Raw genomic sequence first — 18543 nt, forward strand, 5'->3', positions numbered from 1 at the left:
ATGATTCATTTAAAACACAAGTGAACACATTAGAGTTATGTAATTCTTTTTATTTTTTTACAAAACACACTCACACAGTCATATATATAGGACAGTTATGAAGACAGTGAAACCCGTTCTATCATAGATAGCATATTGGCTAATACGGATACATTGCTTTTACTGATTATGAATATATTTAGTTTTTGCAAATCCTGCAAGACATCAGTATACTGTTTTTCTTGCACATACAAACTCACTGTATCTACAAGCATTGTATACATAGTAAGTAGGTGATAAACTTTCAGCATCTTAAAATTGCGTGTAATGTTGGCTATGACGTCACAAAATGTGTCCACTATACTCTCACGTGTCATTAACATTGATAATAACATCTGCAACAGATCCTCCCAAGGAGGGGTATTATGTTGTCTTCTTACAATCACCATCAGTTTTTCTAACCTACTCACAACTGTACGATCTACATCAGCACTCTTACATTGGTATTTTTCAACGTCGTTCACATTATTAGCAATGGCATTATCTAAAATACCAGATAAATGCGATACGTGATATCGCTCACTGATATGGTTATACATTACACCTAAACAATTCCCCATATTTTCACACTGTTAGTTTTTTTTTCTTGCATATAAAATCGCGCCAATAGTCCCCAATCTCTCTAATTTCGGCTATTTTGACAACGTCGTCCCCTATCATAGAGTCATACATAGCACTGATTTTAGTCGTAACATCTTCAGCCGTTTTCAACTCGTACAAAACTGTTTCGGATACTCCCCTGATTCTACCCTCATCAGCGGTGAGATGTTTCAAGGACAGAAAACGTTGCACTACACCAATGAATTTATCAGTAAGGAGTCTTTTTCATAAGCTGTTCAAAGTGGACAGTGTAGAAGTGTTCTGGTAGCCCCTCTAAACAGGCATGCTGATTCTGGCTTGGATGATTGATCTGACAGCCCGAACAAAGCTCTTCCAAATACTTGTAAAGAACAATGTTAAGAAGATGTAGAGACGCTGTTTTAACGCTATCTATAAACAAAGATGACACCACCCCATCCGTCTGATCAGGCGCCTCTGTGTCCGAACAATCAGCAACACCTCCCTGTTGTAATGTAGCATATGTTGAGGGGGTTGTTTGATATGCACATGTCTGAGGGGGAAGTGCCCCAAACAATAGAGATGGTGGCAGGGGAGGTGTAGGTGGGGATGGTAGGAAGTGTTCCGGCGATAGAGGTGGCGATGATGACGATGATGAAAGGGATTGAGGAGATCCGGATGCCTTTAGGGGTGCAAATAGCCCAGGGGTGTTAGGAGGCGTACCTGTGGGGGTCGAATGAAACCACTCCAGATCCTCTGAGAAAAAAAAAAAATAACACATTACAATCACAGTAGCAAAAAAAAATAAATAAAAATAAAATCATTTTAACTATTTTGGGCAAATAATTAGCACCTTAAAAATAGACCCACCATTTTGCTAGTCTTTGTGTCTGATGATTTTAGGTCTATAGAGGTTCCGTGGCAGGGGTAGAGACTGTTGGTCAGTGTTCCCAAATATCAATCTTTTTCTTATGTTCTCATAAGAACTCCTTATTTTGTCTCTTCTGATGACATAGTCGATGGTATCAAACTGTTTCTTCAAAATCTCCCAGTCACACCATTGTATAAAGAACACATTTTTAAACCATTTGTTGTATTCATCGTTAGATACAGGATACGGTTTTAACTTCCATTCTTCATGACCACGGGCAGCAACTAACTTCTCCCTTTCACTGCACAAGCTAAGGAAAATAAAATCCTCTGTAGGTCTAGTGAAACGGTCTGCTTCCACACGATAGATACTGGAGCCATTGCGACTATCCCATTGAGACACATACACCAGCTCAGGTAAGCCCGGATTGTCAAGATCCGGACAGACGACATCACGAAAAAAGGCCCCAGTCTTTCACAGAGATTGTACAGGCTGTTTTGGCATTGCTAGATAGTTCCACAGCAACACTAGTGTAAACAGCTAATGTCACGTATCCAGCATTGTAGCGAATTGAATAACTGTATCCGTTGACACCAACATATTCCAGATCAGATGTACATGACTCAGTCATGCTTGTAGGAAAGATCTCCGAACGGAATCGCTTCTTTCTGGGAGCCTGACTCAAACTGCCTGTTGTTCCAGTATTAGGCTCTTCGCATCCCCATAACTCTTCACGGTGGGCTAGGCTCAAACCAAATGTAGTGGGTCCTATTCTAGATGTCTCACCTTCTTCAACAAAAGATGATCCAGATTATTGTCCAAATGCGTGGAAAGACATGGCTGAAAAACAATTCCTCTTTGCTTGCACCTAGAAGAATTAAAAAGTGAAACTCCAGCTGGCCTTTTGTTGTGGAAAAACGTGGAAACAAGCTAGCTACCAGAACAGCTAAAAATGGTGGATAAAAAGTGAGCAGTCAGCCTTGAAACAAGGGATTTTTAAACACCACAAACCACACCCTGTAGGGCGTTTTTACAACCCACCAATAGCAAACCCTTCTTAACAGCTAACCATTGGTCTATCAGACGTTTTAACACCTTTTTACAAAATGTAAATAATGCCTCACCCCCACATAAACCATGACGCCAGCTATACATACGTCATCACATCCGCTAGATGCGTGCGCAGTTTCGACGACGGGATGCGCTCCCATATTCGGCCGCTAGATGGCGCTCGCGGTGTGCCGACGTTCGACCGCCACGTCATCACATGCGCTAGATGCGTGCGCAGCTTCGACGATTAGATGCACTACCATATTCGGCCACTAGATGGCGATCGCGAGTACCAACGTGCGCCCGCGACGTTACATGCACGCGCATAGCACCAGATTACATGGCGGGTTTGCGCGTGCGTGTGATGACGTCACACATGCACGCGCAAAGACGCCATCCTATTACTACTTATAGGCCTACTCAAATGTATTAATACTAAAGGATTAAAAGTCACCTAACAAATTCTCTGTCTAAACCCAAGTTATTATTTTGTTTTCTCCAATTTACAACATATTCCATAAGCTAAAAGGAAATACCTAAAGTTATACAAACTGTTGTCTTTTAGTGTATTTTTTGTATTTTATATTTACCCAAGTTAACATTTCTTAAAGCTATAGTGCGTAGTTTCTGCCACTCCCATGAGGAATTCTAAGTAAGGACAACAAAACTGTTGGTGCGTCCACATGATACAAGCCTTCCATGATGACCAAGACTGCAAAAACGCACGCACTAAAGTTGACCTCAACTGCAGTTTTAATGAGCCACAGTCATGAGTATATGCAACAACAACAAAATCGATCTTTAAATAACTTTGAAGTCAGTAAAACAATATGAACTTAAAAAAACACAAAGTAAACATAGTAAAAACAGCTAATTGGAAGCAAATTTGTGACAGATAGAACCTGTGCCTGTGACGTACATGTTGGCTACATTAAACCAAATTTTACAGATGAGACATTTATTATCAGATGGGAAAGCTGTTAATGTATCAGCATGTGTGAAACTTTACTGTAGTAAAAAAAAAAAATATAGAAAAATGGGCTTAACAAACATTTGCAAGTTACCCGAGTGGTCAGAGATTTTCATCTTCTAGTAGTGCAGTCAGATTGATTTGTTGCCACTAAGATAGATCTTATAAAGTTTTTGCTCAACTAAAACTGTTTTGCAAAGAAAGAATCCTAACAAATCATATATTAGCCTTGGTAAGGCATTATTGCCTATTTTGCATTGAAAATGTAAAGCAAGGAAAAGAAAATAGACTACAAACTATTTTCTTTTAGCAACTGAAACATCTTATCTAAACGAGTTAAAACCTAAAAGTGTTTTTGTATTCATGACAAGCTCTTGTGGGAGTCCACGTGTTGCTGGAGAGGTATGAACAGCCCCAATCCTGGGCGCTGTACCTTGTGCAACCAACAGGGTGGCATTAAAGAGCCCAGTCTTCAGGTTATTCAGAGTAGAGAGGCAACAGTCCTGCAAAACAAAGGCCAGGACGTGAGTAAACCCCCACACTGAACACCATAGCATTTCCAAATATGTGCCTATAGCTGCTGCCAGGTCATTAAATAATGATACAGCAGAAGCATACAATTATATATCAATGTGTTGTGAGTCTTACTGAAAGAGGGTCCCAGTTAGCTCATCAACAAGGCCACCTGGTAAAAAAAGAAAAGAAAATCAATGCATACAAAATTTAAGAAATGCAAAATTGACTAAATATGTAAATAAACAATGATACATGCACAGTATGAGTCATTGCTAACAGTATTTACCTGGTGTGCAAATTGTGTCACACAGTATGGGGCAAATGTAGCAGGATGAGCATTCCTGGAAGACAAAAGGGTTCAAATGAGGAGCCTCTTGTCCTCTAATGTGTATTATTGACAGTGTTTTTGGACAGGGGCGGAGCGAGGGGGTGGCTTTTGGTGCTACAGCCCTAATGTTTTCTCAAAAGCCCCGAATGTTTGAGGGTTTTAAAATAGCTTCAACTTTGTGTCATTTCCCTTCAGTCTCTCTGACTGGACCGGCAAATGAATGGAGCAAAAGTTCTATTACTGGGGAAATATCGCCATTCATTCTGTGAACTCTACTAAAAATAGGTTTCAAAAATTAGTAATGTGGTTTACATCAAATTCCTACCTTACCAGTGTTATGTAATTCAAAATTGTGATATCAGACAAAGTTTGCCTCTCTTTAGGTGACAGGGTGGAAAATGAGTCAACATTTGTTTTGTTCTGGATTCAGAATGACGAAGACAGTTGGAGAACAGTTAAATACAAAACAGAATGTAGGATCTTACAGGATCATTCTTTTCCTTGGCAACTATCACGTTTTTCCAAAACAATGTACAGATTTTTAGTGCTCCCGGTCCCCCTGTAGATTTAGGCTGAGCCCCGAATGTTTACCACGTCTGGCTCCACCCCTGGTTTTGGACAGTGAAGATGCTTACTTGGCAGTGCTCACAGTGATCCGACTCATCTTCACAGGGACATTTGTCACAGTTATTAGAGCAGTGCTAAAAGAGGGAGGGGGGTACACACAATATGATTAGTCTTTCACTCCCAGTTGTTCAAAATGTTCATTAGAAATAAGCACAGACTACTCATTACACCATTAAAGTCTTGTACTCATACGTTTTACCTCACAGATTGAGCAAACACTACACAAAGAGCCAGAGTGGAATTTCAGCAGGTCAGTGGCAGGCTCCTCTTCATCTGCAGGAGGAATGACTGATACTGAATGGTATCTCTTGACACGTCATTTATTAGTTGGAATGCTGTTCAACAGCATTCAAACTAATAAATGACGTGGGACAACAGCTGTTTCAACCTTCCCGACAGACATATGCCATTATAACCTGTTTTGCTTTCCATGTAAACAAGCATGCAATATGAAAGTCTGGGATTGTGAAGAACACTAAATGGTCTACTGAATAAGCACATAGTCAAACCTTTAAATGAAAAACACTTAATCAAAAAAAATTTAACTAATGAAGTTTACTTTCGACCATCAAAACTTGTTTATCGCCTGTAACTCCGTGATAAAAAGGAAATAACCGGCAGATATTTGGCTGATAGAAGGAGGTTAACATGCTCTATGTTTTGACCAAAGGAAGTCTGTCTATCATCATTGCACTCGGAGAAAACTGGAATGTTTCATTCGTCCCGGACCATTTTCTATTATATAGACTTTTATACAAGCAGACTTCTTTTTTGAAAGAAGACTTCTTTTGAGACTTGAAAGTTCTGTCCATTATTTCATTCAGTCTATGCACTGTACACATAAGCTTAGGGCTACCATGAAAAAAAAAAAAAAAACCATGACACAGACTATCAGATTATAACAGATAGAATTAAAAAAAATAAATAGGTGAAAGGGTGAACAGAAGTGATTTATTTATTTAAGAAACAGCTATACTGCAATTGTTCCACACTTCTACAGAGTATAGGCCTACTCAAATGTATTAATACTAAAGGATTAAAAGTCACCTAACAAATTCTCTGTCTAAACCCAAGTTATTATTTTGTTTTCTCCAATTTACAACATATTCCATAAGCTAAAAGGAAATACCTAAAGTTATACAAACTGTTGTCTTTTTAGTGTATTTTTTTGTATTTTATATTTACCCAAGTTAACATTTCTTAAAGCTATAGTGCGTAGTTTCTGCCACTCCCATGAGGAATTCTAAGTAAGGACAACAAAACTGTTGGTGCGTCCACATGATACAAGCCTTCCATGACCGCGCACTGCAAAAACGTACGCACTAAAGTTGACCTCAACTGCAGTTTTAATGAGCCACAGTCATGAGTATATGCAACAACAACAAAATCGATCTTTAAATAACTTTGAAGTCAGTAAAACAATATGAACTTAAAAAAACACAAAGTAAACATAGTAAAAACAGCTAATTGGAAGCAAATTTGTGACAGATAGAACCTGTGCCTGTGACGTACATGTTGGCTACATTAAACCAAATTTTACAGATGAGACATTTATTATCAGATGGGAAAGCTGTTAATGTATCAGCATGTGTGAAACTTTACTGTAGTAAAAAAAAAAATATAGAAAAATGGGCTTAACAAACATTTGCAAGTTACCCGAGTGGGTCAGAGATTTTCATCTTCTAGTAGTGCAGTCAGATTGATTTGTTGCCACTAAGATAGATCTTATAAAGTTTTTGCTCAACTAAAACTGTTTTGCAAAGAAAGAATCCTAACAAATCATATATTAGCCTTGGTAAGGCATTATTGCCTATTTTGCATTGAAAATGTAAAGCAAGGAAAAGAAAATAGACTACAAACTATTTTCTTTTAGCAACTGAAACATCTTATCTAAACGAGTTAAAACCTAAAAGTGTTTTTTGTATTCATGACAAGCTCTTGTGGGAGTCCACGTGTTGCTGGAGAGGTATGAACAGCCCCAATCCTGGGCGCTGTACCTTGTGCAACCAACAGGGTGGCATTAAAGAGCACAGTCTTCAGGTTATTCAGAGTAGAGAGGCAACAGTCCTGCAAAACAAAGGCCAGGACGTGAGTAAACCCCCACACTGAACACCATAGCATTTCCAAATATGTGCCTATAGCTGCTGCCAGGTCATTAAATAATGATACAGCAGAAGCATACAATTATATATCAATGTGTTGTGAGTCTTACTGAAAGAGGGTCCCAGTTAGCTCATCAACAAGGCCACCTGGTAAAAAAAGAAAAGAAAATCAATGCATACAAAATTTAAGAAATGCAAAATTGACTAAATATGTAAATAAACAATGATACATGCACAGTATGAGTCATTGCTAACAGTATTTACCTGGTGTGCAAATTGTGTCACACAGTATGGGGCAAATGTAGCAGGATGAGCATTCCTGGAAGACAAAAGGGTTCAAATGAGGAGCCTCTTGTCCTCTAATGTGTATTATTGACAGTGTTTTTGGACAGGGGCGGAGCGAGGGGGTGGCTTTTGGTGCTACAGCCCTAATGTTTTCTCAAAAGCCCCGAATGTTTGAGGGTTTTAAAATAGCTTCAACTTTGTGTCATTTCCCTTCAGTCTCTCTGACTGGACCGGCAAATGAATGGAGCAAAAGTTCTATTACTGGGGAAATATCGCCATTCATTCTGTGAACTCTACTAAAAATAGGTTTCAAAAATTAGTAATGTGGTTTACATCAAATTCCTACCTTACCAGTGTTATGTAATTCAAAATTGTGATATCAGACAAAGTTTGCCTCTCTTTAGGTGACAGGGTGGAAAATGAGTCAACATTTGTTTTGTTCTGGATTCAGAATGACGAAGACAGTTGGAGAACAGTTAAATACAAAACAGAATGTAGGATCTTACAGGATCATTCTTTTCCTTGGCAACTATCACGTTTTTCCAAAACAATGTACAGATTTTTAGTGCTCCCGGTCCCCCTGTAGATTTAGGCTGAGCCCCGAATGTTTACCACGCCTGGCTCCACCCCTGGTTTTGGACAGTGAAGATGCTTACTTGGCAGTGCTCACAGTGATCCGACTCATCTTCACAGGGACATTTGTCACAGTTATTAGAGCAGTGCTAAAAGAGGGAGGGGGGTACACACAATATGATTAGTCTTTCACTCCCAGTTGTTCAAAATGTTCATTAGAAATAAGCACAGACTACTCATTACACCATTAAAGTCTTGTACTCATACGTTTTACCTCACAGATTGAGCAAACACTACACAAAGAGCCAGAGTGGAATTTCAGCAGGTCAGTGGCAGGCTCCTCTTCATCTGCAGGAGGAATGACTGATACTGAATGGTATCTCTTGACACGTCATTTATTAGTTGGAATGCTGTTCAACAGCATTCAAACTAATAAATGACGTGGGACAACAGCTGTTTCAACCTTCCCGACAGACATATGCCATTATAACCTGTTTTGCTTTCCATGTAAACAAGCATGCAATATGAAAGTCTGGGATTGTGAAGAACACTAAATGGTCTACTGAATAAGCACATAGTCAAACCTTTAAATGAAAAACACTTAATCAAAAAAAATTTAACTAATGAAGTTTACTTTCGACCATCAAAACTTGTTTATCGCCTGTAACTCCGTGATAAAAAGGAAATAACCGGCAGATATTTGGCTGATAGAAGGAGGTTAACATGCTCTATGTTTTGACCAAAGGAAGTCTGTCTATCATCATTGCACTCGGAGAAAACTGGAATGTTTCATTCGTCCCGGACCATTTTCTATTATATAGACTTTTATACAAGCAGACTTCTTTTTGAAAGAAGACTTCTTTTGAGACTTGAAAGTTCTGTCCATTATTTCATTCAGTCTATGCACTGTACACATAAGCTTAGGGCTACCATGAAGTAAAAAAAATGACACAGACTATCAGATTATAACAGATAGAATTAAAAAATAAATAGGTGAAAGGGTGAACAGAAGTGATTTATTTATTTAAGAAACAGCTATACTGCAATTGTTCCACACTTCTACAGAGTATAGGCCTACTCAAATGTATTAATACTAAAGGATTAAAAGTCACCTAACAAATTCTCTGTCTAAACCCAAGTTATTATTTTGTTTTCTCCAATTTACAACATATTCCATAAGCTAAAAGGAAATACCTAAAGTTATACAAACTGTTGTCTTTTAGTGTATTTTTTGTATTTTATATTTACCCAAGTTAACATTTCTTAAAGCTATAGTGCGTAGTTTCTGCCACTCCCATGAGGAATTCTAAGTAAGGACAACAAAACTGTTGGTGCGTCCACATGATACAAGCCTTCCATGACCGCGCACTGCAAAAACGTACGCACTAAAGTTGACCTCAACTGCAGTTTTAATGAGCCACAGTCATGAGTATATGCAACAACAACAAAATCGATCTTTAAATAACTTTGAAGTCAGTAAAACAATATGAACTTAAAAAAACACAAAGTAAACATAGTAAAAACAGCTAATTGGAAGCAAATTTGTGACAGATAGAACCTGTGCCTGTGACGTACATGTTGGCTACATTAAACCAAATTTTACAGATGAGACATTTATTATCAGATGGGAAAGCTGTTAATGTATCAGCATGTGTGAAACTTTACTGTAGTAAAAAAAAAAAATATAGAAAAAATGGGCTTAACAAACATTTGCAAGTTACCCGAGTGGCCGTAGATTTTCATCTTCTAGTAGTGCAGTCAGATTGATTTGTTGCCACTAAGATAGATCTTATAAAGTTTTTGCTCAACTAAAACTGTTTTGCAAAGAAAGAATCCTAACAAATCATATATTAGCCTTGGTAAGGCATTATTGCCTATTTTGCATTGAAAATGTAAAGCAAGGAAAAGAAAATAGACTACAAACTATTTTCTTTTAGCAACTGAAACATCTTATCTAAACGAGTTAAAACCTAAAAGTGTTTTTGTATTCATGACAAGCTCTTGTGGGAGTCCACGTGTTGCTGGAGAGGTATGAACAGCCCCAATCCTGGGCGCTGTACCTTGTGCAACCAACAGGGTGGCATTAAAGAGCACAGTCTTCAGGTTATTCAGAGTAGAGAGGCAACAGTCCTGCAAAACAAAGGCCAGGACGTGAGTAAACCCCACACTGAACACCATAGCATTTCCAAATATGTGCCTATAGCTGCTGCCAGGTCATTAAATAATGATACAGCAGAAGCATACAATTATATATCAATGTGTTGTGAGTCTTACTGAAAGAGGGTCCCAGTTAGCTCATCAACAAGGCCACCTGGTAAAAAAGAAAAGAAAATCAATGCATACAAAATTTAAGAAATGCAAAATTGACTAAATATGTAAATAAACAATGATACATGCACAGTATGAGTCATTGCTAACAGTATTTACCTGGTGTGCAAATTGTGTCACACAGTATGGGGCAAATGTAGCAGGATGAGCATTCCTGGAAGACAAAAGGGTTCAAATGAGGAGCCTCTTGTCCTCTAATGTGTATTATTGACAGTGTTTTTGGACAGGGGCGGAGCGAGGGGTGGCTTTTGGTGCTACAGCCCTAATGTTTTCTCAAAAGCCCCGAATGTTTGAGGGTTTTAAAATAGCTTCAACTTTGTGTCATTTCCTTCAGTCTCTCTGACTGGACCGGCAAATGAATGGAGCAAAAGTTCTATTACTGGGGAAATATCGCCATTCATTCTGTGAACTCTACTAAAAATAGGTTTCAAAAATTAGTAATGTGGTTTACATCAAATTCCTACCTTACCAGTGTTATGTAATTCAAAATTGTGATATCAGACAAAGTTTGCCTCTCTTTAGGTGACAGGGTGGAAAATGAGTCAACATTTGTTTTGTTCTGGATTCAGAATAGCGAAGACAGTTGGAGAACAGTTAAATACAAAACAGAATGTAGGATCTTACAGGATCATTCTTTTCCTTGGCAACTATCACATTTTTCCAAAACAATGTACAGATTTTTAGTGCTCCCGGTCCCCTGTAGATTTAGGCTGAGCCCCGAATGTTTACCACGCCTGGCTCCACCCCTGGTTTTGGACAGTGAAGATGCTTACTTGGCAGTGCTCACAGTGATCCGACTCATCTTCACAGGGACATTTGTCACAGTTATTAGAGCAGTGCTAAAAAGAGGGAGGGGGTACACACAATATGATTAGTCTTTCACTCCCAGTTGTTCAAAATGTTCATTAGAAATAAGCACAGACTACTCATTACACCATTAAAGTCTTGTACTCATACGTTTTACCTCACAGATTGAGCAAACACTACACAAAGAGCCAGAGTGGAATTTCAGCAGGTCAGTGGCAGGCTCCTCTTCATCTGCAGGAGGAATGACTGATACTGAATGGTATCTCTTGACACGTCATTTATTAGTTGGAATGCTGTTCAACAGCATTCAAACTAATAAATGACGATGGGGACAACAGCTGTTTCAACCTTCCCGACAGACATATGCCATTATAACCTGTTTTGCTTTCCATGTAAACAAGCATGCAATATGAAAGTCTGGGATTGTGAAGAACACTAAATGGTCTACTGAATAAGCACATAGTCAAACCTTTAAATGAAAAAACACTTAATCAAAAAAAAAAATTTAACTAATGAAGTTTACTTTCGACCATCAAAACTTGTTTATCGCCTGTAACTCCGTGATAAAAAGGAAATAACCGGCAGATATTTGGCTGATAGAAGGAGGTTAACATGCTCTATGTTTTGACCAAAGGAAGTCTGTCTATCATCATTGCACTCGGAGAAAACTGGAATGTTTCATTCGTCCCGGACCATTTTCTATTATATAGACTTTTATACAAGCAGACTTCTTTTTGAAAGAAGACTTCTTTTGAGACTTGAAAGTTCTGTCCATTATTTCATTCAGTCTATGCACTGTACACATAAGCTTAGGGCTACCATGAAGTAAAAAAAAAACCATGACACAGACTATCAGATTATAACAGATAGAATTAAAAAATAAATAGGTGAAAGGGTGAACAGAAGTGATTTATTTATTTAAGAAACAGCTATACTGCAATTGTTCCACACTTCTACAGAGTATAGGCCTACTCAAATGTATTAATACTAAAGGATTAAAAGTCACCTAACAAATTCTCTGTCTAAACCCAAGTTATTATTTTGTTTTCTCCAATTTACAACATATTCCATAAGCTAAAAGGAAATACCTAAAGTTATACAAACTGTTGTCTTTTAGTGTATTTTTTGTATTTTATATTTACCCAAGTTAACATTTCTTAAAGCTATAGTGCGTAGTTTCTGCCACTCCCATGAGGAATTCTAAGTAAGGACAACAAAACTGTTGGTGCGTCCACATGATACAAGCCTTCCATGACCGCGCACTGCAAAAACGTACGCACTAAAGTTGACCTCAACTGCAGTTTTAATGAGCCACAGTCATGAGTATATGCAACAACAACAAAATTGATCTTTAAATAACTTTGAAGTCAGTAAAACAATATGAACTTAAAAAAACACAAAGTAAACATAGTAAAAACAGCTAATTGGAAGCAAATTTGTGACAGATAGAACCTGTGCCTGTGACGTACATGTTGGCTACATTAAACCAAATTTTACAGATGATACATTTATTATCAGATGGGAAAGCTGTTAATGTATCAGCATGTGTGAAACTTTACTGTAGTAAAAAAAAAAATATAGAAAAAATGGGCTTAACAAACATTTGCAAGTTACCCGAGTGGCCGTAGATTTTCATCTTCTAGTAGTGCAGTCAGATTGATTTGTTGCCACTAAGATAGATCTTATAAAGTTTTTGCTCAACTAAAACGGTTTTGCAAAGAAAGAATCCTAACAAATCATATATTAGCCTTGGTAAGGCATTATTGCCTATTTTGCATTGAAAATGTAAAGCAAGGAAAAGAAAATAGACTACAAACTATTTTCTTTTAGCAACTGAAACATCTTATCTAAACGAGTTAAAACCTAAAAGTGTTTTTGTATTCATGACAAGCTCTTGTGGGAGTCCACGTGTTGCTGGAGAGGTATGAACAGCCCCAATCCTGGGCGCTGTACCTTGTGCAACCAACAGGGTGGCATTAAAGAGCACAGTCTTCAGGTTATTCAGAGTAGAGAGGCAACAGTCCTGCAAAACAAAGGCCAGGACGTGAGTAAACCCCCACACTGAACACCATAGCATTTCCAAATATGTGCCTATAGCTGCTGCCAGGTCATTAAATAATGATACAGCAGAAGCATACAATTATTTATCAATGTGTTGTGAGTCTTACTGAAAGAGGGTCCCAGTTAGCTCATCAACAAGGCCACCTGGTAAAAAAAGAAAAGAAAATCAATGCATACAAAATTTAAGAAATGCAAAATTGACTAAATATGTAAATAAACAATGATACATGCACAGTATGAGTCATTGCTAACAGTATTTACCTGGTGTGCAAATTGTGTCACACAGTATGGGGCAAATGTAGCAGGATGAGCATTCCTGGAAGACAAAAGGGTTCAAATGAGGAGCCTCTTGTCCTCTAATGTGTATTATTGACAGTGTTTTTGGACAGGGGCGGAGCGGGGGGTGGCTTTTGGTGCTACAGCCCTAATGTTTTCTCAAAAGCCCCGAATGTTTGAGGGTTTTAAAATAGCTTCAACTTTGTGTCATTTCCCTTCAGTCTCTCTGACTGGACCGGCAAATGAATGGAGCAAAAGTTCTATTACTGGGGAAATATCGCCATTCATTCTGTGAACTCTACTAAAAATAGGTTTCAAAAATTAGTAATGTGGTTTACATCAAATTCCTACCTTACCAGTGTTATGTAATTCAAAATTGTGATATCAGACAAAGTTTGCCTCTCTTTAGGTGACAGGGTGGAAAATGAGTCAACATTTGTTTTGTTCTGGATTCAGAATGACGAAGACAGTTGGAGAACAGTTAAATACAAAACAGAATGTAGGATCTTACAGGATCATTCTTTTCCTTGGCAACTATCACATTTTTCCAAAACAATGTACAGATTTTTAGTGCTCCCGGTCCCCCTGTAGATTTAGGCTGAGCCCCGAATGTTTACCACGTCTGGCTCCACCCCTGGTTTTGGACAGTGAAGATGCTTACTTGGCAGTGCTCACAGTGATCCGACTCATCTTCACAGGGACATTTGTCACAGTTATTAGAGCAGTGCTAAAAGAGGGAGGGGGGTACACACAATATGATTAGTCTTTCACTCCCAGTTGTTCAAAATGTTCATTAGAAATAAGCACAGACTACTCATTACACCATTAAAGTCTTGTACTCATACGTTTTACCTCACAGATTGAGCAAACACTACACAAAGAGCCAGAGTGGAATTTCAGCAGGTCAGTGGCAGGCTCCTCTTCATCTGCTGTGTCATCATCTTCAGGCTCATCTATATAGAGTCAATGACAAATTAGGCTACTAGAGCTACACCGATAACTCAGCCTGGACAATACTGGCTTATCGTTAATATATTGGTATCCTTGAATATATGTCTGCCGATGAGTAGCAAGAAAATTGCAGTACAGAAATGATAGATTGAGGTAATTTGGAAACAGTGTCACCATTAAATAGTTTGAGCACCACTTTGGTCTACACTGAAATATCTCAACAACCAAGAGATAGTTCATATATTCATTCATGAAGCCTATTGACTTTTGTGATCCCCTTACTTGTCCTCTGGCGCCACCATGAGGTTAACATTTGTGATTCAGGGAGAAACATATCCACAACTAGGTGGATTGCTGTTCAGTTTGGTACAGAAATTCCCATGGTTTGGGTGCCTGGGTGGCCTAGTCGTAGAGCACGCGCCCATATATAGATCTGCGGTACTCTCCTGCATGTCATTCCCCACTCTCTCCCCATTCATGTCTAAGCTGTCACAAAAATAAAGGCCTAAATGCCGAAAAAAAATTCCCATGGTCCCCTGAGATGAATTGTAATAACTTTGAGATCCTGACTTTTCATCTATGTAGCACCATCATTAGCTCACAATTTCAGTTTGGTTTATGAACAATCACCAGCAAAACTAGTGACATTTCAATCAGCCTCAGTTAGTCAATTAGCCAATGTTAGCATGCTAACACGCAGGCTAAATCTACACAGTGAACATTATAGACATTCTACCTTCTAACCATCAGCATGCTAGTATTATCGCTGTAAGCATGTTAGTATGCTGATGTGAACATTAAGGTCAAGTACAGCCGCAACAAAGCCGCTTGCATTGCTGGAGACTCTCTTGTTACATTGTAAAATGTCCTGCTTGGTGTGTATCTTGGTCATAATTCTTTAAATAACATATCTAAGGGATCTCTATCAAGATTGTTGTTTATATTTAAAAAAAAAAAAAAAGACTTTTGGCTGACATATGGCTTCTACTTCATGTAAACCTTCCATTCACTAGAGATCATACTACAAGTTGTTATGCTTACACAATATCGATTTGATGACGCAGCTGTAAAAGCTAAGCACTGTCGATGAGACTTTTGTTCAGTTTGAGAGCAGACAGCCTTTAAAGAGAAGGCTAAATGCACGTATGTAAGTACTTATCACAAAATTAGACTTAAGGTCCATGAGCAAACTATCCCCAACACAGATGAATCACAACTGTGTCAGCTGATTTGGTGGAGATGATCACATTGTGGTTGCATAGTAAAGAATAAACAACAGCATGAACACCAAAACCTCTTAAAACAAATATGCTTTTATATTGCTTCTATCTGAATGTTTTTCTGAACTTACACACTTCATCAGTAATTGTTTTGGCGTCTCAAAATAGCTACATTGGTTCTACAAAAGGCACGATTGGATTAGATACGGCTTGGTGCCAGCTACCTCCCAGATAAGCCGGTCTATTTCAGGACTGATATGTGTGACAGTGTTCCTACGGCGGCAGCAGCTAGCCTAGCAATGGCAGAAGGCTGCAGTGTTGGCAAACATACTTCATGCTAAAGGACTGCATAGTTTAGTATTTAGTATATTGTATTATGTGTTATAAATATATATTTTTTAAACAATATATTAAATAAGTGGGTATACCGTCATCTTCCTCTGCTTCAGTTGTTTCCTCTTCCTCAGAGTCATCCCCATCCTCTTCCTCAGCATCATCAGCGTCCTCTTCCTCAGCTAACTCCTCTCCTTCAGTTGTTGAATCATCCTCCTCCTCCTCTGCTGCTGCCTCATCAGCCTCCTCTTCTTCAGCATCGTCCTCTTCTTCCTCATCTGCAGCCTCCTCCCCCTCCTCTTCCCCGTCTTCCTGTTCTTCACCGTCACCCTCCTCTTCCTCCTCAGCTGCTGCCTCATCAGCCTCCTTCTCTTCTTCAGCATCATCCTCTTCCTCATCTGCAGCCTCTTCTTCCTCACCCTCCTCAGCAGCCTCTTCTTCTTCCTCATCCTCCTCCTCCTCCTCCTCCTCCCCCTCTTGCTCCTCTTCAACATCCTCCTCCTCTTCCTTAGTTGCCTCTTCATCTTGCTCGGCTTCCTCTTCTTCAGCCTCGTCTTCCTCAGCAGTCTCCTCATCCTTGTCTTCCTGCTCCTCAGCAGTCTCCTCTTCCTCCCCAGCATCCTCTTCCTCCTCAGCGGTCTCCTCTTCCTCCTCAGCAGTCTCCTCTTCCTCCTCAGCAGTCTCCTCTTCCTCCTCAGCAGTCTCCTCTTCCTCCTCAGCAGTCTCCTCTTCCTCCTCAGCAGTCTCCCCTTCCTCCTCAGCGGTCTCCCCTTCCTCCTCAGCGGTCTCCCCTTCCTCCTCAGCGGTCTCCCCTTCCTCCTCAGCGGTCTCCCCTTCCTCCTCAGCGGTCTCCCCTTCCTCCTCCTGATCATCTGTTTCTGCCTCATCGTCTGATTCTCCATCTTCTTCGTCTCCGTCCTCCTCCGCTACCTGTTGTTCTTCCTCACCTGCGCCATCATCCCCCTCCGCCGTTTGGCCCTCTTCAGCCACAACCTCCTCAACATTTCTGGCATGGAGGCCTTGCTCTGCTTCAGCCACGTCCTGGGCACTCACGACTCCCGAGAGGGGGACCTGGGAGGGGCACAGGAGAACCAGCAGGAGCCCCACTACCCAGCCTTTCACAGGGGCCATTTTCGAAGAATTAGTTCAAGACTTATTCTGAACTACTAGGATACTACTACACACTAAATGACTGTCTCCACACGGTTTTCCAGCAAAAACTAAAACAATCAATGGGTTTTTAAAACAGAAAAAAAAAACAATAAATCCACACAAAAAAACGTAATGGAGCTGCAGGTGATTCAGTAATGTTATTCAGCTTCTTGCTCCAAGCTGCAGAGAGACGGTGTTCAAAAGACTAACCGAGCAGTGTGCCAGCCTTGTGCTGGGAACACAGAGGACACAGTGGAAACACTAGTGGGTGTGTGGTGTAGTTGTGTGTCTGAATGTGCATGAGTGACAGGGGCACATGTCTGGGAAGAATGCTCCCGATGCCTTTAACCCAGTGTATTAGAGAGGTGGGTGTGTGCTTATGGCTGACAGGGGAGTTTTGGACTGCAGGAAAGAGGGGGAAAGAGAGGTCAAAGAACATAGGGAAATGAGAGGGAGGGAAAAGTTCAATTACTGACACTAAATAATTCCAATTGAAGTTAATGACGTTATAAATTTATATAACCTTTGTTGTGGAGAGCAACACTTTATAACCACAATTATGTACATATATACACACATTTGTGTACATATATGTTCACACTTGTATGTCTCTTAATTATAATTATTTTGTTTCATTCATTCACGCATTTTTCTCTAATTGTAATGTAATTTCAGCATGTCTGTAAATTCCACAGAACAGATATGGTTCAATAAAAATGGTGGTCTATACAATTACACCAACATATTTCAGACAGTCTCATTGGCAAAGGTAATATTTGCTTGCCAGTCCCAAAGCAGAGGAGAACATGTCAGAATGATGTATGGAATGGATGTAAATAGAAGGAAATCGAGATGATGGCGGTCTGCACATGTGCAACAACTGACATTTCAAACAAATGCCTTAAATTTGAAGTACATTTTCATTATGAAGCCAGATGAGACAAGGAGGAGAGTCAAGTCAGTAGCATTGCAGGTTGTGTGAAATGAGGTGTGTTTAAATCAAAATAATTCATCTGAGACGTGAGTAGTAAGACACACATGCTCACTTACTGTACATGGGTACATATCTTTGCACATGCAGCCGTCATGCAGTGAGAAGGCAGTAAGGCAGAAAGTGATGACACTGCCTCTCTCAGCATGAGCTGCTGGTGCAATTGACAGGTGGCCCGGCCGGCTATTTACAGTAAAGGCTCCTTCAATAGTCCTGCGCCACTATGTGACCTTCAATAGAGCTCTGGCACACTGAAACTACACACCATGGTACACCTTTCACACTATCCATATCCACTTCAGTCTACAACATATCCAACTACCTCACTCCTATGTTTTAATCACACTTTCCCCTCTCCCTTGGTATATTTACATAATTCAATGCCATATTCAGTGTAGTGCTGTTATACTTAAATTCTTGGCACAAATTAACATGTATGTTGAACCTGGCTAGCTCTCGCCACTTGTTTCCAGACTTTGTGCTAAGCTAAGCTAACTGTCTGCTG

The 18543-nt window shown here is 39.5% G+C and overlaps 1 protein-coding gene and 2 long non-coding RNA genes across 3 annotated transcripts; all 3 read right to left on the reverse strand.

The window, feature by feature from the left end:
- Window positions 1–3954: 3954 nt before the first annotated feature.
- Window positions 3955–5236, reverse strand: LOC114548480 (uncharacterized). The gene is made up of 5 exons (XR_003691367.1): window positions 5159–5236; window positions 4968–5033; window positions 4291–4345; window positions 4137–4173; window positions 3955–3991 (listed from the first exon to the last, which is right to left on the reverse strand). It is a non-coding gene; the product is annotated as an uncharacterized LOC114548480 (long non-coding RNA).
- Window positions 5237–6880: 1644 nt separating this feature from the next.
- Window positions 6881–8271, reverse strand: LOC114548498 (uncharacterized). The gene is made up of 5 exons (XR_003691372.1): window positions 8194–8271; window positions 8003–8068; window positions 7326–7380; window positions 7172–7208; window positions 6881–7026 (listed from the first exon to the last, which is right to left on the reverse strand). It is a non-coding gene; the product is annotated as an uncharacterized LOC114548498 (long non-coding RNA).
- Window positions 8272–13218: 4947 nt separating this feature from the next.
- Window positions 13219–18150, reverse strand: hrc (histidine rich calcium binding protein). Its single transcript, XM_028568455.1, has 7 exons — window positions 18098–18150; window positions 16721–17449; window positions 15991–16576; window positions 14244–14344; window positions 14053–14118; window positions 13377–13431; window positions 13219–13259 (listed from the first exon to the last, which is right to left on the reverse strand). Exons 2-7 carry the CDS (start codon window positions 17024–17026, stop codon window positions 13219–13221), a joined length of 1155 nt encoding a protein of 384 aa, XP_028424256.1. The 5' UTR covers window positions 17027–17449; window positions 18098–18150.
- Window positions 18151–18543: the final 393 nt, after the last annotated feature.

Source organism: Perca flavescens, chromosome 21 (assembly GCF_004354835.1).
Source record: "Perca flavescens isolate YP-PL-M2 chromosome 21, PFLA_1.0, whole genome shotgun sequence".
Classification (NCBI taxonomy): domain Eukaryota; kingdom Metazoa; phylum Chordata; class Actinopteri; order Perciformes; family Percidae; genus Perca; species Perca flavescens.

Excerpts from the sequence above, each read along its gene's own strand:
- hrc (XM_028568455.1), bottom strand. The coding sequence starts at position 17,026 with ATGGCCCCTGTGAAAGGCTGGGTAGTGGGGCTCCTGCTGGTTCTCCTG. Across the intron at positions 14,119-14,243 it reads GTGTTTGCTCAATCTGTGAG|CACTGCTCTAATAACTGTGA; the intron begins GTAAAACGTATG and ends TCCCTCTTTTAG. Across the intron at positions 13,432-14,052 it reads ATCACTGTGAGCACTGCCAA|GAATGCTCATCCTGCTACAT; the intron begins GTAAGCATCTTC and ends TTTGTCTTCCAG.